We start from the raw sequence: 25,879 nt of genomic DNA on the forward strand, positions 1-25,879 counted from the left end.
GCCTTTGGTGTCTTACTGCATCATAATAACAAAATACAGGCACAGTTTTCAGTAAAGATTAGTCACTGTAGGAGGGCCTGCTTAATTTGGACCGGGGGGCTTGTTACGGAAAATAACACAATGCAACCGGGCTTTCTGTATTAGATTTGCGTTTTTAGCCTGCTTGACATTTCAAGCAGCATGAACTAATACATCTGTTATTTGTTGATCATTTGATTATTAACATACTTCACAAACCAAATCAGATGCTCTGCTGGAGATGCAGATCGAGTACAGCACATGAGCCCCCCCCCGCCCCACACACACTTCCCCCTCACCTGCCAAGCACAAACAAACACCTTCCATGATTCGTAATTCCGCCCTCAGTGAAAGAAAAGCAACGGAAAAAAACATGTATCTACCATTCTCCTCTGAGCACCCTGACACTTGCATAGAACAAAGCCACTCATCACATTGTAATCTTGAATTTCAAGGCTTTTATTTCACCCAAATGCAACCACGTTGGCCTTGTGAATTATTGACAGACTGACAACAATGCGGAAGCACAAATAAAAGAGGCTAAAAGCTACGTCCCTGGTCAGGATTGTCCTTTCCAATTGCCATCAAAAGAAACCCAGCTAATGCTTCTCTGCAAGCAGGACAGTAACTTTTGAAGTGAAGAAATGAACATGATTCCTAACCCACAGCTGCACCACGCACTAAACTGTGAATGAGATGATGGAATTGTTTCATCTAAAAGCATTTATACTGCAGTGTCGAGGTTCCACTGAATTTGAAGTGTGACTGAATAAAGCAGAAGCCCACAGGAAATATGACAGAAGCATTAGGAGTGTCACAAACAGGCAGGTGAAGAAGAGAACTTAACAGGTGTCTAATCCACCTCACTTTCATTGCCAGCACCCTCTGGGCGCTTCAATTTGTCATCTTGTTTGTGGATCTGTCCATTTCCACCTTGATGATCCTCAGTCTGCATGCTTCGACCCTCCACTTCTTCCTTTTCCTTTCTAACATGGTCATTCTCTTCTTCCTCTCTCTGCACCTCTATGTGAACCTGGTGTTTCAAGGCCAAGGGCGCTGCCGCGTCGAGGCCTGCGACATCACCGTTGACACCGACTGACCCATTCAGCACATCCCGCGGGCTGAGGAGTCCATCTTTCACAGGGGACGAGTCGGCTGACTCGTTACTGACGGGAGATATGTCGCTACTGCTGTGGTTGCCTGACTGGGAGCTGGATGCTGAGGGTTCTTTCAAGGGAATCTGCCATGAGGGGATCTTAGAAACAGAAGGGGTGGAAGGAAATTGCCTCCTGTGACAGAGAATTGAAAAAAATATCACTTATACACTTGTTTCATATTAAAAGGAAGTATGATCGTTTAATCTAGATCGTTGGGCCAAGACTTAGCATTTGGTATCATATCATGCGAAACCTCCGCAAAAGCATCCAAGACTTAAAACTCTCTCTAGTGATCACATTCATATCTAAAGAAAAGTCTGCGGCAACGCTCAAGTGTCATGCAACAGATTGTAATCAAATTCCGAGATACCACTGTTCTGCACACAGTCCTGTGATTGGCTGGTAATGTAAGATTTGTAATCACATAACATTTATAGGTGAGCAGAAGTATTGCAGCAGAAGTGAAGAAGACTTTGGATTCACTTCATCATTTGATTTTAAAAACTGCATTAATCCTGTAACCCATTGGCATTGACAACTTTTTGTTTTCTTTTTGTAATGTTGTTCTATGCGTTTACTGCAATTTTGATCAGGCGTTTGTTTATTTTGGACGTGGTGTTTCGACCAACAGTCTCTTTTTTAACAGGTAAAATTCATGCGCTACAACTTTCTGCATCTTGTCTGTGATGAACTCCTTTGTTGTTTTGGCTAATTATTTTGCTGCATGATGATATCACATCTCTTCATTGCACATTCCAGCCAGGCCCTCTATTCTTCTTGTGCAGAAGCTGTACTTTTGTTTGTGACATTCACTCACCTGTGGTAGTTGCTGCTGATGTCACAATTCTTTTCAGGCCTTTAATACAATCAAAACTGCTTCTTTCATCAATTACTGCTTTTTTCTTTACTCGCTCCATTCAACGTTTGTAAGAACACAAGTGGTTTCTTCAAAACGGTTGGAGAGGGGAGAGCCAATGTTTGTGCAATAAGGTTTTTTGAATTTTTCATCCTATCTTCACAATTGTTCACCGAGATGAAAACTGGGATGATTCAAACAAAAAAGTACCGTCTTGTAAGTAGTGTATCAGATCTAGATGTAAATATAACGTTGGCCCACATTCATCATACTCAAATGTTTTCAGTCTATGACGAAAAACAATGCAGTTAGTTCATAAGGGGCATCTATGGATATGTAATCCTCTTAAATGGACAAATTGATTTTGGCTGTATTATGATTATTGGAAAGATTCTGTGTTGCAGTTACAGTACAAGAGAAAACACTTTTGATCAGCCTTTGTTTTCCAGCGAGTGTTTCCCTTCACTTATCCTTTACTCTAACAAATGAGTGAAAGTGAAAGTAAGATCATAGGAGTAATAGGTGTCTTGTTTACCCATAAAAGTATGAAAATAAAGACGCCGGTGCTGAAATGCTGATGACTGCAGTATGCTAATGGGGACGGCTAGTTGTGAAATAAAAGCAATGGTGCAATCTGTAACCTCTAATGCCACAGTGAGATGATACCCCAAAACCACTTTTGACATTTATGGTTGTCTAAGTGTGCAAGTAATTTGGAAGACCATATAATCTTTTATTAATTTATACCTAAACGCAAATGTTTGTGTGATTCCTGGAGCAGTACAACAAGTTAAAAAAGGCTTAAGACTGCTGCATGATAATTGTTCACAAGATGACCATCTGTGCGACCAGTGATGTCAACATGAACATTTTGCATGCTTCCATTTTTAAAGTAACATTTGAAAGCTACCATCTTACTAGAAAATTATAAAACCAATAATGCATGATGGAAAGAACCACACTGCACCTCACTAGGGATCCTCCAAAAGTTAATATTTATAAAATGTATGTGCCATACAAATTGTTAAAAAAACAACAGTTAACTATTGAACCTATTGAAAAATAAGATACCATTGTGGGCCATGTTGTGATCTATCACAATTACTAAATTTGAACATGATGATTGTGGCGTGTTTCACATTTGCAACTATGAACTGCACATTAACTGCCAGCCCAGTTAAAAATGGATCTCTGACATCTACGTATAGCCATCAATGGCTTAAAAATATATTAACACATACTTGATGAGGATAGATGATTAAGTACAAATATTATTGTGATTAAAATGTATTCAGATGTGTGTACAAGCGATTCAAAAGGGATGCTCCTATTCAATACAGTCATGGGTTATATGTATGTATGTGTGTGTGTGTGTGTGTGTGTGTGTGTGTGTGTGTGTGTGTGTGTGTGTGTGTGTGTGTGTGTGTGTGTGTGTGTGTGTGTGTGTGTGTGTGTGTGTGTGCGCGTGCGTGTGTGGATGTGTGCGTGTGTGTGTGGATGTGTGCACATGTGTGTAGGAACTGAAAAACTTTGTTACCTGCTGAGCAGTAAACCCTTCAAAGAGACTATCTCAGCTTTAAGCTCTCCAACTGTTTGGTTGTCCAGGATGCGAGTGGTTGCAGATGCCGCCTATAGGAAAATATGACACACAATGCATACAGCCAAAGTCAACATGCCTTTTTCATCAACCCCTCCATTGTCACTTAATACAATAGGAAATCATTTCAAAAACAGCTTTGTTCAAAAAAGACACATCAGCTATTGAGTAAACAAACATGGCAAACACAAAAAGCCTCACTACTTGTGTAGGTTGTCATGACAATCATCTGTCACCTCGGCAACCTCTCCATAGCTTGTGACTTGGGACAAAGAGTCCCACGACAGGTATATTCATGGCCTCTCACAGAGGGAATCATGCTGTTTTAACACAAATTTCTTGACTATCCTGAAAAGGTTAAGGCAGAGTTCAGTGTTTTAGATAGTGACCAAGTTCATGTGCGTTTACCACCGCTTTACAGTATATCAAATGTGTTTGGTGTCTTGACGCACACAATAAAACTAGAAACTTAATTAAAAACAATAATTCATAGAAAATACACAGGTTTGTGATACAGGAAGAATAAAAGGGATTTAAGTATATTTGGTTGGGATTTCATGCAATGTGAACCCAGCTCAACCTGTCTCATATAGTACCTAATGCTCATTCCTTTTTTTGCCACTCTCATTTCTTAAAAGGGCCACGCACAATTATCTTCACTATGGGATATTGAAAGTCAACGAGTTTACAACAAGTCATTCAAATGGCTTGGCTAAAGCCAACTTGAACTAATGAGCTCAGCTTTGTTTGTATTGACATCTGAAAATGCATCTTAAAATTATATTTGACCAGATTCGACATATCTTGCTTTGAAACACACAAGCAATCCTTGAAGGTTTATAGGAGACCAAATAGTGTGTAGTGGAGCATAAAAAAGAACATGCAATGACTTTAACCTCAGTTACCTCAGGGATCTTGTTACATAATCATAAAATCAGTAAGGCTACTGCTTTGGACTACAGGCATTAACGTTAAAAGTCAAGTTAGAAATCTCAATAGACGCGGTGGATCACCTCCAAATGTGGGGGGAATCCCATTAGTCCTGTTTAGTTAGTTTGTTCTAAATCTCCAAATACTTTGGGTTGGAGGTTAAACAATTTTAAGTTCGACTGTAAATCGATGGATGGATAGATGGTGCCTGTTCTTACAATTAGAGACTTGAATTTTAGCAAGACCTCCATGGAGAGAAGAGATTATTTAGGCTACTCAATTGAGAAGGAGCAAAGTCACGAAGAAACCGGACTAAAACTGTAATTAAATCTCTCCTAACCCACCAGAGGACGCTTGTTAGGAATTGTGGACCCCCTATCAGAGAAAGAGTGATAATTTGGACTCTATCGCTTGTAATTAAATCTAAGAGAAATTAATTGAATCACATCTGAAAGGGATCACACTCATTTACTGAGCCAGGAGGAGGCCGCGGAGGAAAAGTGAAGGGCTAAAGCAAAGGAGGAGATGAGATGTATTTTCTCAGTGGTAGCGGTTATCAGCTCCAAAACCTGATGATAAGAAGCCATGTTTTGGAGCTAACTGAAAACATTCTTATTACAGTCGTCACCTAATTAGAAGTATTTTAAGCCCTTCCCTCCCTGAGGATTCAATATAGGAAAGCATGACTCTTTTTGACTTATGAACTTCCAAATTATGCTGTGAGACTAATCGATTTTAATCAATACATTTATTTGTCACAATTTGTTTTATTTTCATTGTTTTTAAGAGGTACCCACTTACAGCTATTTGCATTGCTTGCTTAATAACAAGTTCACAAAGGTATACTGTAGTAGGGAATTTGGGGACTAATTTTTGTGGACAGCGTGATTGGAGTTTTCTTTCTTTCTTTCGTTCTTTCTTTCATTTCTTGTTTTATTTTTCTTGACTAGAGCAGATAGAAGAGGCTGTTTGTGTCATTGTTATGGGCTGGAAATTAACTCCCAGCCAACTGAAGCAGCGCCCTTCATTTAAAATCAGGGCGGTCGAAGCACACTCAGTGCTTGACGTTGCAGAAGCAGATACTGACTTGTCCATGCGTGAGATTGGTGCGTGCAAACTGCGTTTATAAAGGTAAATGTAAAGATCTCCTCTTTGGGATGATACAATCTGCCGTGCATGTGACGTGCAAATTGGAGACTGCCTTGCACTGCCGATCGTTACTTTGTGTGTGATTTCACCCCCTCCCACACCCACCCGTAGTTGTGCCACATGGTCAGGGAGTGTTATTAAAAATATTTTTGAGATGATGATGATGATTACTTCAATGAATTGATTCCTACAGTAATTCAGAGAGATTGGCCAACGCAGTTGTCATATTTATGAATGAAATACAATGACATTCACTACAGACGTCCGCAGAGCACTAAATCTGTCTGCCTGCAACTCTATCAAATCCACTAAAATCGCATTACACCACCTAAACTGCCACTTAGACCTGCTTTTAGCAAGTCTAAAATCTAGTCTACTTTTTGTCACCAAATGGGCAGATGCAGCTCCATTTGCTGGACTTGCCCTGGCCTGAAAATGAGGATGCGCCCCTTTTTACACTAAACGTACAGACACCTGAGTACGCAAAGAGGGCCCAAAGTCTCCATATGTACCACATTTTAAAACCCTTCCAACGACATTTGATCAAGTAGCAACTTTTAAGACCCTTCCAGCGACATTTTATTAAGAGAGACAAATCATGAGTGAAAACATTTTCCCATTTTGTTCAGTGTTGACATTTAATCAAATTGTACTGAGTTTGACACGTGCTGTTGTCATTTCTTCACCAATTTATGCACTGAAAGCAGAGAGATAAACTGAATCCAATTTTATGGCCAGGATATGCAATGGGAGGAAACAGTATGTGAATCAGTGGTTTTATTCTTGTGATTTGAACGATCAGATGACTTTTCAGGAGCAATTTTTAGAAATTCCCAATGTCCACATGCTTTTTTCTCCCATTATACTAAGCCTCTTGCCCAAAGTCAGCTGGAATAGGCTCCAACCCACACAACACTGATGAAGACAAGCACTAAGAAAACAAATCTGTGAGTGAAAGGGCTTTACTTTTCAACTCTTGATAGTAGATTGGGAAGATGAAAACAAAGATACGTACTGTAGCTTAGTTGGGTTGCTACTTGACTGGCTATGGGAAATTGCGGGTCCCAGGGTGAGACCATTTGAGAAGAACTGGATTCTATCACTTCATATGAAAAAAGAAGGCTTAACAATGAAACCGTTAACTTCTGGCTACATACATAACATGTATTATCTTACATCGATGCTGTCGAGCAACACTATCTCATACATGTCTTATTAAATTCAAAGAAACCTAATCAAACGTTGAGCCCGTGCTGAATTTCAGCCTTGAGATACATTATGTTTGCGTGTATACACACACATTGTGTGGAACTTCAGTGTTAAGTGCTTGGATGCAGGCTAAGTGTTGGCGTATCAATGTCCGTTGAGACTGAAAGTGCGCTCAACCTCAAGTGCTGACATATCTCACACACCGCAAAAGCTTGTAAGATCTGATGTTTGCACAAACTGCTGATCAAGATAATTATCAGCAATCTATTTTATGGCATCGGCACTAAAATCCCCAAGATCTGAAAGTTTACTTTGAAATGCATGGTGACCTGGATTTTTAATTATTAATGAAATTATTTGTCGGCATTAATTGCTGAGACCTATACATAATCTTGGAATTTCTGATGCAAAGTCGTTTCATATTTACAACACGTGTACAGGATACGAGTCAGCATTGAAGCTGCACCACTTAAAGATAGTTTGATGGAGGGCTATTCAATTACGACATCAGTTGGGCCAAATTTTCAAATCAAGAAATGTAGCCGGGCCATACACATTAGGCGCACAGTAAATGGACATGTTTTCCCCAGTATCTTGCCACTACTGCTGTCTTTAGCAAAACAAGACTGTGTATTGTTGAGGTCAATATGGTGAGGCTACGCAAGTGATGCATTCACAATATCAAACAACGATGTCAAACACAGTAGGGATTTTTGAAATCTTTGCATATCTTGAATACAATTCAATTCAGGCAGGCTGGACCGCAGACTGGGCCACTATGGGGTTAGTTCTGGCATGCATGTGGGCCATGGGCCGCTACTTGAATAGCGATGGTTTAATGGATAAACTTATTTATCAAGGTGGAATATACACAGAAGTACCAAAACCATATTTACCCTTATATACTAGATTTATTTGTACAGTACCCTACTTGTTTAAGAATACTTACAAACTTTACTAACTCCATGAAAAACATTTGTTAAAACAATAGTATCAAAGCATTCTTTGCAACCTACATTTGTATTTCCACTTGTCACGATTCTAGTCATCTGTAATGTAGAATTTAATTGTGAACTCATCTCGCTCAGCATATTGCAAAAAGCTGCACAGGCAAATGTACAGCCCTGCAAACAATACTAATTATACCAAATATACCCCAAAAATGATATGCGTATTTCATTAACCAACACTTTGCACACTGTGTCTTGATTGTATAAAAACTATAAATAGAGATATTCTCTATTATTTGTAAGAAGACAGATTAAACACAATGTATTTGCTGGCTGGAAAATAAGACATATCAACTGTAGCAGCACTCAAGGACAACTAACAGCTCATCTGGCTAAATGAAGATAAACGCCTCTGGCCCATTAGCAAAAAGATCTTTAACAAGCCTTGTTTAAGAGTGTCTGAAGGCAAATTAATTCAGAGTTGCACTGCCGGCAGACACTACATTTTCGAGTAACGCATGTATATTTAAGATGAAATTAGTTTCAAAAGGAAGTCCCCAGAGGAGAGGTTTTGAGTGGAAACATTGGTAGAGTGCAATTGATTTCACTCTATTTATGCTATTTCCCACTGGCAGTTAGTCTCGCACAAGCTAGGAGGCGGTTTCTCTAATCTTCAATGCTGTACCCACTAATAAAGAGAACGATCAGTGAGGTGAGACAGCAGGGCAAACATGGTTAACAGGCAGATTTGTAACGATAATGGGCCAGAAATATAACAGTCTGTTTAACATCAGGGATGAATCATCAAGGGGCAAATCTATACTACAGTAAAGCTGCTGGAATACAGCAAATGAACCAAGACAGAATAGTGAAAAAAGGTCTAAATGATCTCATGCCATGAGGTAAAAAAATGTGCATCAAAGGCTGCATTTCAACTGCAGGTCGAAGGGCCCGATTTCAAATTAGTGCACATGTCCCTGTTTCTACTTAACGTCTGAAACATTGTGCATGCGCACGCCTAACAATAGAGTAAATACACAAATATCAACCTTTGCTAGCAACAAGCTCAACAGACTTTTTTTTAAACACAAATGTTTCTGTTATGGTTTTCTTTAGTTTCCAGTTTGGGGTCACTACATGCCCTCTACAAATGAGTGGTTTCCAAACTACAAGAAATGTTTACTCAGCAGCCGAGGAAACCGAAAGCTCCATGTGTTTTGGCTTAAAGTCACATTTCCATGTTGAGAGGTATAATTGCTAAGCGTGGCACACTTTGAGCAGCGTGGCAGTGAGGCAAACCCTAAAAGCCGCAAACGGTGAATAAGAAGTAGCTCATGAACATGTGTTTGTAATCTCAAGTCCTAGACCTGAAAACAATTTACCAATTTCCTCCACGGTCAACGAGTCTTCCTGCGGGGGAAAATTTAAGATCTACGCTGTAACTGTAAAGCTGAGTTTACGATTTGTTTAATGGGTATTTTGATGTGAAATATACTTTTTATACACTAGTGCGCTCCAGCAAGGTACTCACGGCAAATGAAGTAGACACATTTTAATGCAATGCGTGATTTGAAAATGACAAATGAAAATGGAAAAAAAGCATTCCTCTATCCACCTGTGATGTGGCTGGAGCTTATTATCACCACTATTTTATCAATAGGATTCCACTTCAAGGACAATTGTCATTATTAAAAAAGAGTGGCACAGGCAGAAAAGCAGAGTCACGTTATTTATCAAGTAAACAAAACGTATCATTTATTATACTGGTAATATTAATGCATTTTTTTCCATTTCAAAAACATATTTCTGCTATTGCGAATGACAGAATAAGCAGTTGAAAACTTGAAATGCCACAAAATGAGCTACGAATCTTTGAATCAAACTTGTCCTGGGGAAGCACTTATACTTTTTCCCCTCTTTTGAGTTGAAGCAGATGTGTCCACATATGTTTCCCCGCAATATCCAGATGCTCGCCATGTGCTTAACAAGCTGTGGACATAAAACATTGTCTAGGATTGTCTATTTCCAAGACACTTTTTAGAGCCCAGAGATCATAAAGTAAATTACGAGCCGTGTTATAAAAACAGCGAGCAACATTTCATGCCAGCACATCACTTTTTAGAACACAGCCACTTCATCTAAACACTTAAAATTCCGAAAAGATTACCAACACTGTCTATAAAAATCAAGGCAAAGACAGACGACAGTATAGCTTAACATTATGGCCCCATAATGAGATGAACCGTACTTGTGTGTTGAGCAGCTTTAGTTCTGATGATAAACTGTATAATAAGGCTGTCTATATCTATGGCAGTTATGAGCAAGGGCAGCATGGGAAGTTTTAGTGCATAGAAGCCTGGAGAAACCTCTTCGCGCCTCTCCTAATCAATCTGGAGAGTTCAGATGAGCACCTTTACTGGGCTCCTTTGCAATTTCAAATTTTATTGCTTGTCCAACAATCATCACAGTGAGTCATTACGAGATTACAGGAAAACCTTTATAGAATTGTCCACGTTGTTATGTTGTCTCATACTTGCTAGGATTTTACTTTATAGAACAAAAAAAATACTGTAAATTGTGGGATTATGATCGCAGGAATGATTAAGTAGTTGTGAAGAGAGTGGCCTTCGCTATTAGACAAATATGGGCTTAAAACCCCAGCATAAAACTCCTAATCGCAGGTTATAAACCAAGGTCTACCATGTGCAGGACCTGGAATACATTACAGTATGATTAAGGGCCAAAATCCAGTTTGGGGATTATTTTAATAATACCGTGTATAAAGTCATACTAGCATGATTCATTGTTTATTGCTGGCAATTGTGAAAAATGTTGAGATGATGACGACGATGAGACGACAACTACCTCTGCTGCAGTCAGCTGCTGGCAGAGCTCCTGGATTTTCTGCTGCTGTTGGACCAGGAGCTCTTGGAGCGAAGTCATGGTTTGCTGTAGTTGTCCAACTGATAAAACAGAAAAGAAAAAAAGTTATTTGACACAGCACATACAAAAGACTGTATTGGACAATTTTAAGGTTACCCCCTAAAAAAGTTCAACGTTTGTCGCAGATCAAAGCTGTCCGAGAATTGCTATTACTGTACAGGCAATAGCAAGACGCTATTTGGTCAGTCACTGGGGTGGCTTGTAGAAATGTGGCTGCACATAGGATGAAGATATTAATCTCTAGTGTCTGAATTTAAATCAAATAACAGTCTCTAACCTTCCATTATCCATCCAGACACTTGCCTCCTAATGCATCTTAAACCCTCAAACGATCAACAAAGAAAAAAAAACAAAGCTCTCATTTAGGAGGAGGCTGCCAGACAAAATGTCCTCCTAATCCGAATAAATAATGTGCTTTTTTTCCATTGACTTTGAAGATTGAATTAGTTCAAGTGTTGGTGTTGGATGCGGGTGTATGATTTCAAATAACAGCGGGCACAGTTTGTTGGCCCCTGCTTCCAGTCACGCATGTATTACCAAACAATGCATTAAGTTTCCCTGAGCTGATTATATTATAGAAAACCAATAAACATTCATATAAATCATGGGCGTGTAAAGTGTTAAATCAAGCCTAATAGGATTAACATCAACAGTTATTGTGGCGGTCCACTGCTGAGGTTGTCAGGCCAATGCTTAAAAGCCTGATCTGCACCCGGCTGGATGGGATACATGGAACCAGGGAAACGTAGGCTGGGACAAAAAAGCTTGAGCCAGGATGTGAAGTAGAAAAGCAGCACAGACAAAATATTTGATCTTATAAAAAGGTAGCACCTGTATTTAAAATGGGTGGGGTTATGTTTAATTTAGGTAGGGTGCTGACATGTTTGATCTTTCCATGCTTGCAGAATCCAACAAAATACAAGTTTGAGCAGGATGGCTGATGGCAAAAACCAGATTAAAGCTGGTTATTGAATTTGGGAAGCTGAACGTGACCAATCACTCACAGGGTTGTAATAAAAGTTAATGCAACAGCCCTCTTAAAAAAGGTGTCACTAAAATCAAGGGTTGCCCTTTTGAATTCTAATGACGCCTTACTCCACAATGGCTTTTACATATGAGTATTAAGTCAGTCTACCAGCTTGTGTTGCTGACTTCCGCATTAACATTGGCCTAAGTTTTAAACAACTGCAGCCAAACTGTCCACAATCCAACCTTTGACTCCTTTGTACTGACAAAAATGCATAACTTCTTATCCCTAGTCATCACAGATATGAAGCAAGAATAATGAAGTCAATGACTTTGGCAAAACATGAATCAGAAGGCAGCTGTAGCTTGGACACACACGTGTGTGTGTTTGTGTGCGTGTGCGTCAGTGGGTTTGCGAGCGCGTGACAGAAAGATGAGACACGATGACATGTGAGGCTTGCAGCTGGTGTGCGGAGGGTTCATATTGTCCATTCAGTAAATTATTCAGTAAATACCTCAATATAATGTACACTACATATGTCCGGTTCTGTATATCTTAATGGCCAGCTGGTCACCAATATGGTGCCCAAAGACACAGCGAGCCCAAACAGCCGTACAATTCCATTACAGCCTCAGTGCACTGAAGTTGTTCCAAGATTCAGTCATTAATTGTCTATGTGAAGTTGCAGGCAGATCATAATGGGAGTCAAGGCCCCTCCACTCGAGCTGGTGCTGGTGTTGGCGAGAGAGACTAATGTAGTCCACCGTTGAACTAGATACATCACCTTGTTGCAACTGGCAGTCAAGAATCATATGAACTTTAACAAAAGAGGGTTCAAGCAGTTGGCAGCAGTGGGACGTGTGGTCGCTATTATTCAGTGCAGCAAGGAGGGACTCTGCGAGAGGTGGAGGCAAACAAAGCGAAGGCAGTGGGAGTAATGTACAGTAATTGCAAGCCCCACCCCCCACCCCAATTGTCGACTACAACAGTCATTAACTAGAATGGCCGTTTGGCTACTGCAAGTCATAGCAAATTAGTTCCAACACTGGCTGCGGAGGACCGTGTTGGCAACATTTATTTAGTCATGGATTTATTTTTGGGACTCGTATGCATGTATATTGACTGCATGAGAGCAAAAGGTGAGCGCGTTAGACTCAACAATTCAAAGTCAGAACGAGACCGGCCAAAATGACCATCAATAGAGTTCTGTTAACAGAAAATGAACGTCGTTCACTTGAAGCGGTATGTATTTCACAAATAGAATATTTTTTTGGAACTTATCCCTTGGCGTGGCTCACACGAAAATAAAAAAAAGCATGTGTTTCTGCAATTAGGAAGCGCTGAAAAGCGTAGCTGCTCTAGAAGCATCCAGTAAACTTTATCTGGTGGGGCTGGGCACAGGCCTCTGCTGCTCTCCCGACTCCCCTCCCCGTGGCCTGAGATTCTGTACATTGCGAGTGGGCCGTTTGATGGTTGGTTCTGGGGCTGGAATGAACCGATTCTATTCCATTCATTTAAATGGAAAACAAATTGCTTCAATTTACAAACATTTGTGTGCTCAAATAGAGAATCACAATAAATTAAGTTCTTGAACCAAGAGAAGACGGTAGGTACCATCAGTGGAAGCGGGTCATCGAGTTGAACCTTTGTCAAAAGGCCTCTTATTTACACCATCCTGGATTTTTAATTATACCGAGGAAGAGGATGGGAAGCATCTCTCTCGCTCTCTCTCTGCATGTCTGACAGCTAGCTTGAGATTCCCCACCTGTCCAACATGGGAGCTGCACCTGCCACCGTGTACTTAATCACCCGCAAGGGCCAATACCGGGCCCAGGCGCCACACAGTGCCATGCTGCATGAACATCCAACCAACATGTACACAAGCAACACACCAAATTAAAATGAACTTTCTCGCCACCTACGGGGCAGAGCGTGGCTGATGATGATGACAGTGAAGCACCGGATAGGGTCGGTGCAGCGATGGAAGAGCGATGGAAGGTGGGGGATGAGAGAAGGTGGGTTGGTGGGGGAGGAGGGGAAAAAGTTGTCATTTCCCGACTCCTCATTAATATTCTGAGGTTAAGAGCTTTTCAGCGAAACGTAATTAATTGAGCTCGAGCCTGACAGTAAACAAGCAATTTCAAATTAAATCGAAATGACAGCAGCATCATTTGTTAAAAACACGCAGGGCCTCCCAATTTTGGCAACAGATAAATGAGGGAAAATGTTAAGGAGGGAGAAACTGATGAAGATATTAATCTTCACCTGTCTGTGTCAGCGTGCCACTCATTGCTGCGATGTTGCTCTCCATCTTCTGCAGATGCTTCTTGTCCTCTCGGCTGTCCATAATGAGGGGAAGGATGTATTTCTGCAATTAAAAGCATGGCACCACATTAGACTTCTCTCTGGTGGGAAGTGGAAGAAAGATGAGTAGAAGACAGTGCCACCAAGATGCGGCAGTGGAGGGTCAAAGACATTGTTTTATTGGACTAGTGCATCATTGTGTAAACTATGGCTGATTAAGTGCACATTTCCGTGTCCAAGCAAGTGATTCGAGTATCAGGTGTTGAAGCCATTAGTAGATTAGAAAATGCCTTCACAGCTGTTGTTATTATTGCTTTAACATTTTAGTAATCTATCAAACTGGTTCTGCCTTCAAGTTGGAGCATTTGATTTAGGGTTGTCGATTATTTGAGATTTAGATGCATTCCACTTGCAATTACATTTATTTATAAGGTAAATGATTATGAGGGGTGACAAAGATTCATCAGCTCAATCACTAATGATAACTTTCTGATGGTCCGTGTTTGTTGTTGGCTGAGATGCAAACATTCCTGACAAAATCAAAATATTCAGAATGTTGCTGAGAAATTATGATAGGAGTTGGCATTTCTGCAGCCGTGAAAATATGCACATCGCTCGGAAGGAACTCGTAGAGAAATGTGTTAAAAATCAGAGAATGATCCAGTAGGTAAATGGAACAGTAGCCTTATGTAATATATTAACATTTCTTTTAGTGTTTTCGGTTGAATCTTCATTTTGGTGGATGTCTTAAAAATATGGAGGACTAGCCTCTTCAGAATTAATTTTCTGTCTCGCTCAATTGACACCAGGGCACAGCAGCGCAAGCAATAAACACTTTTTAGGGGGGTAAAAAAATAAATGAGTGTTAACACACGGTAATTAATAAATGGGTTGCTGAGACTGAGGTGTTTACAAGGTGCACAATAAAGTATGGGCAGAAGCCAGAACATATGGTACGGCTGGCGAGATCCTCGTGTGACATGACTGCAACCTGTGCCGTCCCGCAGGGGGATCCAATACTCGTGACTGGGGGCTGCTTAACCTTGCGCCCCTGTGTATTTTTTCAAGCTAAAGTCTGTTGCAAAAAAAAAATGATGAGGTGATCCGAAAACTGTGAAAATAATGATTGGATAACAGGACCCACTGAAAACTTAAAAGTTACATATGTTCACACACTGAAAGAGGGAAATGGTGCATCATCAAGCGCGAGATCGAGTGCTGAAGCTTCCACCCACTCCAAAATGAGCGTAATGGCTTCCACATGCCACCCGTGGGATTTAATCGCACTGAGGACAAGGGGCCTTATGAGCTCATGTTCAATGCCGTTAAGCCTGATACTAACCAGGATGATTATTTTTAGATGGTCTAAAAAGGGTTTGAGGCATGGCACGATATGTTTTAAAGAGAAAAACATAACTGTGGGGAAGGAAAAGTGAGCGAGAAGATGTACTACCATGAAGAGGAGGGTCAAAATGAACTCTTGACGTGAACCCGGATCACTTTAATAAGTAGACTACAGAGCAAACAGCAATGCTATGCTGCAAAGATGGTGGCTAAAGCAACAGTATAATTCATCAAATTGATGTGCTCGCCACCAATTTAAATGCAATATCAGAGCGAGACAATACTGACAGATGTGCACATATAAAACACAACATACAACCAATCAGAAAAATATGTGAACGCAAAGAGAGTTTGAGAATAGTCCAAAGGGAAGTGGCCTACTGCACCTTGTAAAGTTGATGACAGCTGTAGGCTATGCCCACCATCATTAAAGCGAAGGCACCGTAGTTCCTCCATCTGTAGCTTTTTGGACCTTGACAACAGCAAAAAATATTTTCATGTCAATAGAAGCACCACATACTGTAAATAATACCAACCGGGTGCATTGTTTAGTGTTCACTGTTCACTTCGTACATTCTGGAAAAACTAAACAAAATTTGCCTGATTTAGCATGTGCAATATGATTTGCTGAACTTTGTTTTTTTATTGTTATCTTTGGAATACAGCAGCGTCTACCACTTTTACACCTGCTAATAACAGCAAACACAATCTGTGTAAGTGAGTGAACACAAAATTTAGCAGCTGCAATTTGAGACCATAGATGAGGCGCAACTCACTTGACAGCAAGACGCTTCATTTGTTAGCGTTAACACACAATCCAGCACCACCTATCTAAGATATTTTCAAATCTGTAACAAAAGTCAATAGTGCTATAAAAATGTTTTAGAGCATAGGTGTCAAACTCAAGGCCAGGGGGCCCAGATACAGCCCGCCACATCATTTTATGTGGCCTGCGAAGACAAATTGTGCATCAAATTTGTGTGTCATTACTAGAATTGCAAATTGTCTTCACTTCAATATCTTTTTTTTTTTATATTTGACCAGTTTTTACTCGTCTGACTTGAAAACGAGTTATTTGTCAGTTTGTTTTGTAGCTTTTACTGTATATAATATGAGGCGCTCATACATTTATTTGGGTTGACAGTCATAATGGCCCTCCGAAAGAAGCTATGACTACAATGCGGCCCACGAAAAAAATGAATTTGACACCCCTGTTTTAGAGTGTTTGCATATTTATGCAACCAGATGATTGTCTTTTGTTTTTTATTTGTCCTCTTAAAAAATACATATTTTTTTTTATTGTTGAGTTGTGATTAAATGGAGGAAAAAGTTTGGAAATGCTTTTTTTTCCCTTGGCCTCATTTTACTCATTCCACAAAAACCTGGCAATGTGACAATGTGGCAGTGTAGACTGTTTGTACCCCATGTGAACAAACCAAAAACTGAAACACATCTAGTCATTTATCAATGTTCGGCTGAGTGACAGATACTGTGAAAGTATGTCATTTTCTAAGCTGTCATGAGCCAACTATCTGTCAAACTGGAAATTCCCCACTTAAGAAAGGAAGTGACCTGATAATGTCATTAAGAAACAAAACAGGTCTTGTTAGCGTTTTTCTTTTCTTTAACTCACTGATGCTCAAATGATAAAAACACGTGGCTCTGAATCAGCAGACAGATACCGCATTCTAGTGGCAGTCTGATCTGATGTAATGTGACATTTTCTAGTGCCTTCATATGATTTTGCATGCAAATCAAATGAAAAATGGACTGTTATAGTCTATGTGGTATATAATTTCAAGGTGGATGGTATTCGTTTCATACAAGGGCACCTTTTATCGCTGCTGCAGCATTCGGGGATGAACCTGTAACCTTTCCTATCGAGAATTTTTGAATCATTCCCCAACATTTATATGGTAACCACATAAATTTGGGTCTTCATCAACATTATGGCTGCGATAGACTGTCACCTGTCCAACAATGGTATGTTTCTGAAAGGCCTCACAGTCCTTGGTATGGGCGGTTGACCCTGGACAAGACTCTCGGCATCACATTGGGTCTTCACCTGCTCCCCCTCCCCTTTTGGACCTTTCATTCTTTCTGTCGCTTTCTTTTTCTCTAGCACTGCCACTCTGCCATCTTCCTTTTTTTTATTTGGTCACTTAGGCTGGGGAACAGTGGAGTCCATCCCCCAGTTTTCCAATCTACTCTCAAATTTATTGGGTTCAGTGGAGGCCTTCCTGTCCTTCTACCACATGGAAATAGAGATCAGAGTATCCATTACTTCGACAGAGATGGATGCGGGTCCCCATGTACGGTCCCTATAACAAGGACATCAAAGGGAGGTAGCCCTCTCTTTTCGGCATGACCCCCCCATATAAGACTTCCTGCTCTCACCTCATTATGCAGCTTCCTTATAGCCATTTTGATATAAAACCCCCCACTATGGACGGAGAGCCACGAGTCCCCCTAACTACATGGCCATCCCATCAACATCACTTTCATTACAAAACATGAGATGCCGAGGGAGTCAAGGACAGTGTGGTAATAAATGAGGGTGGAATCCATCCGGAATCATTGTCATATGGGTTAAGCATTACACAGACTTCATTCTGCATTGCTAAATCAGTGGACAGCACTCATAACCCCTTGAGGTAATAAAGACACAAGTTGCCTTGTGGGGTCTTGCCGTGGTGGAACTGTTTGAAACTCTGTGACAAGAGTAGATGTCATGGGGCCGTACAGCACAATGCCATACTCCAAAGGTCTGAAATCACTATCAAGTACGTATATTGCTCTAATACATGGAATAAAGTAAAAAATAAATTCAGTGAGTTGTCTAGAGTAGCCCTCAGTCTCGCACAACCCAAGACAAATACTAACTGTAATTTTCCAATCATATACCATCAAAGACATCCACGTCTTGCGTATGACCAGAATCATTAGGATGACTGCAGTATAAGTTGAAACTTCCTATGAAACACTCTTTAATGGGAATGAGAAGAAAGAACAAAAATTTAACTAATGAATTAATAGGTTTACTTTCCACATTCTGCGTATTGTAATCGTGTCATTATGAGGTACAAAAATGAGTTCCGCACTCACTGTGTGGAGCAGCAGCGAAGGAAGGAGAGTCAAGAAGTTGCAGTGGGCCTCCAGATCTCAAAGGTAGGACGTCATCCGTGCTGCCTGAACGCCGAATGGCTAGCTCAACCTCCTCATCCGTCAAGCCTGCAATCGGTTACGACATTTAAGAAACTCCTGAGGTTTTGGTGACTTACTGTACATGTTCAAAACACAATGGCTCCTTTGCTATCATAATGCATACATTAATACTTTCTAATATGAACTCATTTAATGTCCCCAACCGTAAGCCTTAAGAATATATTTTCAATTCATAATTCAAAAAATCCTGAGAGAGTTTTCGGGATATCTTAAGTTTAAGGAATGCCCATCAAGGGATACAAAGTGCAACGCTTCCCTCCAATGAAATTTGAAACTCTGCAAGCCTATTAACTGTCACCAAAGGCAAAGAAAATAAGTCTGTCCACTTCTCCTTGTTATATTTCCCATGTGGAAATTTCATACACCCTCGACAGCTAAAATGCATTATTTTAATTTCTTCATTGTAATGTAAATGTATTACATAAATTTGCAAATGCCAATATAATTTAATCTTCAGATCTTTTTAATGATTTTAGTTTTGATTAAATTGCAAAGGGCTCCCTGATGGAGAATCAGAAGGGAGGAGGAAGAAAAAAAAAGTCCAATATGAACATCCTCTTTTGTGGGAAGAAAGGGCTGCCGTCCAGGCTGCATGTTACCCTTGATGTGGCTCTAAATTCAATGAACATTTGAGTTGAAACACAGAATAACATAATTTCATGAATGTATGATTACCTCTATCTTATGAAATAACTGATTAGGGTAACCAAAAATCCTGGAAGGGCACATGATAACGACAACTTGCATTTTAAAATACAGTGCTCGCTCCTACCTTGACTTTAATTAATTCCGTGACCAAAAGTGTCCCAGAATCCCAAAAAACATAAAAACAATTTCACATGTTCTTAATATGAAAAGTAGGACTCTAAAGGATTATACTTTATATAGAATTATAAATTTTAAAATCATGTAATGAATAGAACAGTGTGTATATCAAGACAATTAAATAGGCATTGTGCTGCATTTCTTGGCTACCAGGGGGGTGAGCATAATACATAGCCATATTACGGTATACACATATTTGTTTCACAGAATACAAAGAATATATGCTAGCGAATAGTGTTGTGTCCTCCGCCTGTATGTACTGATACTATGTTTTAAAAATACAGAAATATGTTTTAAAGTATTTAATAATGACAACATCGATGCCAGTTTTTTTTTTTTGCCTGCCAATGGCCTTTAACGAAAGAAGTGCATAAGCCAAAGATAATGTGCTGTGGTTAAATACACAACATGTAACTCTCTTTGTTTGAAGTCTTAGTTTTAAAGTAAAGTTCAACTGGGTGTGGCAATAAGCAGAATGAAGCAAGCTCTTTTCTTTTTTAAAAACAAAAATGACGTATTTGCCAAACAGTTTCCTATTGTTCCCGCTCTTTAGATGTTTTACTTTTACGGTCTGGTGGTCTCACAGCTCATATCTCAGGGAAAAAAAAACCCCAAAAAACTGAAAGTTAGGTTACTCATAAGTCAATGGGGTTGGAACGTCTAACAATTTTAAACACGGCCCTCCCAGGTTACAGTTTGCTAGCCATCAACTAATGCGGGTGGATGGCCACAGTGTAGAAATAAAATTGGAACCTGTCGAACGTGGGCCAAAGACCGGTCCTTATCTGGTCTAGGCCCGTTAGCGGTGGATCAGGTTGAATAGGTGCTACCTCAGCGACCCAACGACTGCGAAGGCAGACGAAGGCTTGCAACAGTCCTTGATTCCATATCATCTGGCTCCTAAGCCTTTAGATTTGAGAAAAAGATCGTCATGGTCATGGTGTTTTTCAAGGTGCAACAAGGTACTCAACTCCAGGGACAGAGAAGACAATAAAGGAAATATAATACCTAGAATAATTCAGTATTGGTCAAAAAAAATAAAGAGTAGGATTTTATTTGGAATTTGAGCCTTGATCATACATAACCGTTTCTTTGCCCCAATCTAAGAGCATATCATGTGGATCTGAGCTAATTTCACGTAACTATGCAAATATGAAATCTGAAAAGACTAACTTGGTCACTTGTCAGTATCTACAAACAGACTTTATTGTCAGAATGTATGAATGGTGCAACACCTCGTTGCCAGGTCCCGGCCGACCCCACAAGAACTTCGAACGTACATGAAAACATTAAAATAACTGACAACAAATGTCCTTTAGTCTACAGAAGGTCCTGAGTGCTGGGAAGTGGCGTGCACTGCGTGCTGAGTTTGTATAGTCAGTCACATTGCACTGTCAAATAAGCAATAATGTCTCAGGCACTCCAGATTCTTCTGACCACAGCAGACTACATGGTGGTATTGAGTGAGATGAGCAAGCATCTCGGCTTCAGCACAAGACACTTGGCTTATTCCTGATACCTTGAAATGTAAAAGTATAGATCGATGTCAGCTAACAAGTTGCACTTCTTAATAGACGATCGTTGATTAACTCGGTGTAACCTTTATACAGAAAAATGAAAGTCAAATAGTAAAAGTACAGCTCTTAAGCTGTTCTCGGGTCCAAGTACAGGTACAAAGTTGGTGCTAATCTATTTGAACACAGCAGCAAACAAATGAAAGCAGCCTCAGATCCAAAAGAAGAGGACAAGATTTTCCATATAAAAGGACAGACAAAAAAAGGGTTGAGGAAATTTATTAGAGGTTCCAAAACCTGTAGAATGACCCCTGGACCCCATTTCAGATCGACCCATGGGGTGATGAATTTTTAAGACATAAATTACACCTAATGACAACACCATAAAAAAACAACAATAATGGAAAGCTATTGTGTATTTCATTATACTGTATTATTTGGTGCACCTGATACACACAGAGCCTGTTTATGAGTCACAGTATTAGCAGATGCTCAGCCAAAGCATTTGCTTTGACCTTGCCATTCTCATTGGGGCATGAAATTACGGTGCTGGCACCTCGATATTACAGCTATAAATACTGTAAACTGCATATCTGGACTACGTTTTCTATTGTCTTTCAACATAAACCTGATCGGTATTTATTTAAAGGAAAACCCATTGCTCGTCAGGTTATTTACAGCTCTATTTCCGGAGCCTCATATTCTCTCGGCATTTTTAAGGGCAAAGAGGCAGTCGGCCTCTTTTATTAAATCAATTTCTCCAATTCTGGCACTCCTGGACTTTATGGGTCAAGACCTCAGCAGGACGGTCAATTACAAAAATTGCGCAGTGAAATATTTTGGGTAAAAGGTGAACATATTTTCTAAGGGTCCTTCAGAGCAATTAGATTTGGGATATCATTTTTAAAACAACCGCACAGGTTATGTCAAGTATAAGAAGGTCAATGGGGCATTAAGAAGAGGAGCGTGACATCAAGACACTGAATACGTTGTGGTGATGGTCCCTCACGTCCTTTTAGTTTGATACAACTGCTAGAAAATGGCATACAGTCTCATAGAGTATTCATTTATGTATTAAAAAAACGGGGAGACTGCTCTCATTTCCCCACTTTTATCGCCCTACTGATGACAAAGTAGGCAAGGCCTCGACTAGGTGGCGCCGTGGAGTAATTTATAACCACATCAATCCCTTTACCTTCTTTGCAGGCCTTGGTCATTGTCATTTTTGTCCGAGAGGTGAGTCACATAACGCCACTTACATATAGCATCCCATTAATATGTGGGATGATGAACCTTATCCTTACCCTTACCTTCATACCAGGCACAGTAATAGCCCAACAGCCTACCGATGTTCTCTCTGACCCTCACTCGATGGCCCTCTACTCAGGGTGAAATCCATTTTTATTCTGTAAACTCACAGCAATGACGACACCATAAAAAAAAGAAAGAAAGAAGGCAAGACGTCAATTAAGTATAATTGACAGAAAATGAACTCTTCCTATTTTATATGCAAAGAAACAGCTTCCCAAACAAAGTCCGTACAATCGAGCTTGTCGCCTTTGGAGCTTCGGTCAAAGTGACATGTAACAAGATGGAATTTTTTTTTTTTTTTTAGTAATTATGTGTGTAACTACTAATTGTCTAGGCTAAATTGTGGCTCCAAAATGGGTTTCAGCACTCTGTCTAGTATATTGTATGTGTTGATTGTCGAGAGCAAAGACAGCACAATCCACAAAATGAGACAGCATCTCATTATACTTCATTCAAACAGTCAAACATATTTAATGTTGGCAAGGAACAAGTAAGGCAAAATTGCTCAGCTAGAGTAGCGTCTACATACAATTTATTTCCCAACTCCTTTTGCAAAGAAAAACGAATTTATCTGTTTTATATCATGATTCTTATTACATTAGCTGACAAACTTTCAATATTTCAGACAGTTCATTCAACGAGGACACTGAGAGGGCACTACAAATATCGGACTGCGTAATTGCCAATTCATATCCGGGAATTGACAGTTGAGGCAAAACAGAAATTGTATTTTTCAATGAATATTGAAATAAACCAAACTATTACGATGCCTTTGAAAAGGGAGAGATATGACCACGGAGGCATCCTTCAGCGCAGATTAGGGCACAAATGTGCAGTGAAATAATATGCACGAGCAAGATTATTGTGTAAAGATTCTGCAACATGCAATCAAAGTGGGTCCTATTTTCCCCTTCATCAGCTGTCCAGACTCCTGCGTAAATATTGCCAGCAAGAGGAATCCAATTTAAATTCCACTCTACCGGGAGATAGTATTGTTTCATTTTATGTGTGCTTTGACATTTCTGGTCGTTAATATAAAGTAAAATCCAGAGGTATTTACATAAATATGACATTAAACTGTATTAGAAATTAAGACTGACGCGTTTGCAGTAGAAGAAGCAGGATGATTTAGTTTCTAGATCAAATGGTGAAGAAGACTGGGGCTGCATTCACACTGCAGCTCACAATGACCAAGTTCTGACTTAGTGTCCATCTTTGATTTGTCTGTTTACCTGTACACAAGCGTTTCATGTGGCACATACTGTATATGATTTAATTGTCGTTACATTTGCTAACTCACTTTGCATGACGTTCAAAATATTACAAGTTTTGACACCATGAGAAAATATACACAAATAGCTAACTGAAATATGAAATGTGTCATTTTAATGGCTGACTCCACTCGCAACCTTCATTTCCCCAGTTCTACATTAAGTATTTTTGCATGGTGGCCCAACCAAACTGTGGTGCCCCCCAACCAGCGGGGGCCCTGTATATTGCTGGCACTGGGCCCATTCCTCACATACCACGATTCCCTCAATCTAAGATTTTAATCAGAATTGATTAGTCCCCACATATGTGTTTTTAAGCTTGCTTCTGTGTTGGTAGTTTATTGCATTCTTTCCTTTTTGGGGCATTAAAAAATATAATTGATAAAATATTTGACATTCTATGACTATTAATACTGGCAGCTTAAAGCCCACTGATGAGATTTTGTGTTGTTAAGATGGGCCGATGATTATAATAATTAGATGTAACAAAAAGTACATTCCTGTCATGTTTCTTAATATTTAGGTTTTTAGAGATGATTGTGCCGATAACACTTTCTTAACAAAAAAAAGTATGCAAAAATATCCATCACATTTATTTATCAAATGTGTATCATTTAACCTTAGTTGGGTGGGTGGCTGGGTGCACAGCTGACAAAGAGTGGGGTACAACCTGGGCTTTTTTTTTTTTTTTATGTCTAAGATGTTGGGGTAGATGAGTGTGTGTGCATCACCGATCAGAGTATTTTAATGACTTCAGACATGCATGGATGCAATCTGTTGGTTTACATTGCAGTCATAAACCAGAGAGCAAATTCAGTTCAGGTTTTAATTCAAATTTGAAAGAGAACTCATTTTGATCTGGGGGCGTTTGATTTAATTTTGATTTTTTTTAACATAAACATAACATTGGCGTGCAGAAAATAATTAGGATTATGTCACTTGAAACTTGAATGGTTTTCTTTCTATAATCAATAAATGAAAAGTGGTGATCTAAAACAAGAAAAAACCCAAACTCTTATGTCATTCTCCTCGAGCATGTACGATAAATAAAAAACGTACACCCCAGAAATTAAGGCGAAGTAGCCTTGTCAAGACTAAATAAATAAATAAATAAATAAATAAATAAATAAATAAATAAGTCTTATAAGTCAGTATGTGGATGCACTTTCCCAAAATAAATTATTTGATTCCGAGCTTTACTGTTGAGTGGCTGAAAAGTTATCCTCTCAAAACGGTAATGTACTCTGTGCTTAGTGTTTCATTGCTTGAGTTTCTCTCATCTTTACAATGTCTTTCACTGAGATCGATGTCCACATGCAAATTGAGGCTTCTTGTTCAGATCTACAGTGGAACTAACTTTCCAAAATAAATCTGCATTAAAACATCATACATATTTCATGGACTGGAAGTGCAGTGAGAGCAAACCGTTTTTCAAGTGCAGCAAATAGTTTAAAACAAAGAGAAAAGAATGTAGTGTATGGTAGTATAAACATTTGGTGACAGGCTCTTAGTTTTATTTTTATTTCACCAAACAATCTTCGCTGCGACAAACACAAAGGAAATATATCAAGAGCTAGGAAAAGTGTACTACAAAGAGTAGGTTGTAGTAGGTTCCTTAATCAGTTATGGAGCTTTTACACTATTGTTTTTAAACCCAACTTTAATAATGCCTGTGTTTAGACTATTATATTATATATATTATATATATGCATATAGTAAAACAAGCCAAAACAAGTTCATTGTGGTAAGTCAAATAAATATTATGCACCATGTTTTAAAAGCAATCTCTCTGAATGGCAACAAAAGTCCCATCTGCCAGGTTTCAAAGTTACAGTAACAACAAAGTTAAGTAAAAGGGTTCAAATGCTGGAGGCCAATATTGAAAATTCCATTGAAAATGCAGAGGGAGTTTGTCAATATTAATTTTCCTGAACCCAAAGGAGCATCCCAACTGTTGTGTCATCTATTCACAGGGCCTGAATCACGCACTCTGTGGCTAAAAATCGACCCTATTAGATCCCCCAGAGCTACAGCCCCAACCTCTGACTCAAACAACCAACTATGAGCGGAAGCCTACCCTGCTGCATTTTTCAATACAAATGACTAACCATTTACACATCATCTGTATTGTACAGCTTTCATACAACACTTAGTTGGAATAAAATTAAGTTACTTATTTCATTTAAATTCTATATTCCGTTTGCAGAATCTAACCCCTTACCTTTTTTCTTTAGGAAGGCTTTTCTGGTGGCTAAGGGACTCTGATGTACTTTTGGATTTTGAAGAAATTTTACAGCTGTAGAAACCTG

General features: G+C 39.5%; 1 protein-coding gene across 1 annotated transcript in view; it reads right to left on the reverse strand.

Moving 5' to 3' along the window:
* Positions 1 to 461: 461 nt before the first annotated feature.
* Positions 462 to 25,879, reverse strand: part of pex14 (peroxisomal biogenesis factor 14) — a 46,293-nt gene continuing 20,875 nt past the window's right edge. Inside the window, exons 3-9 of the mRNA XM_049754040.2 lie at positions 25,792 to 25,876; positions 18,530 to 18,655; positions 15,811 to 15,896; positions 14,042 to 14,144; positions 10,732 to 10,829; positions 3,569 to 3,660; positions 462 to 1,307 (exon numbers count right to left, since the gene is read on the reverse strand). Coding sequence (XP_049609997.1) covers positions 872 to 1,307; positions 3,569 to 3,660; positions 10,732 to 10,829; positions 14,042 to 14,144; positions 15,811 to 15,896; positions 18,530 to 18,655; positions 25,792 to 25,876 — 1,026 coding nt within the window. The 3' untranslated portion in view covers positions 462 to 871. The remainder of the gene's footprint in view (positions 1,308 to 3,568; positions 3,661 to 10,731; positions 10,830 to 14,041; positions 14,145 to 15,810; positions 15,897 to 18,529; positions 18,656 to 25,791; positions 25,877 to 25,879) is intronic.

This window comes from Syngnathus scovelli, chromosome 2, assembly GCF_024217435.2.
Source record: "Syngnathus scovelli strain Florida chromosome 2, RoL_Ssco_1.2, whole genome shotgun sequence".
Lineage (NCBI taxonomy): Eukaryota > Metazoa > Chordata > Actinopteri > Syngnathiformes > Syngnathidae > Syngnathus > Syngnathus scovelli.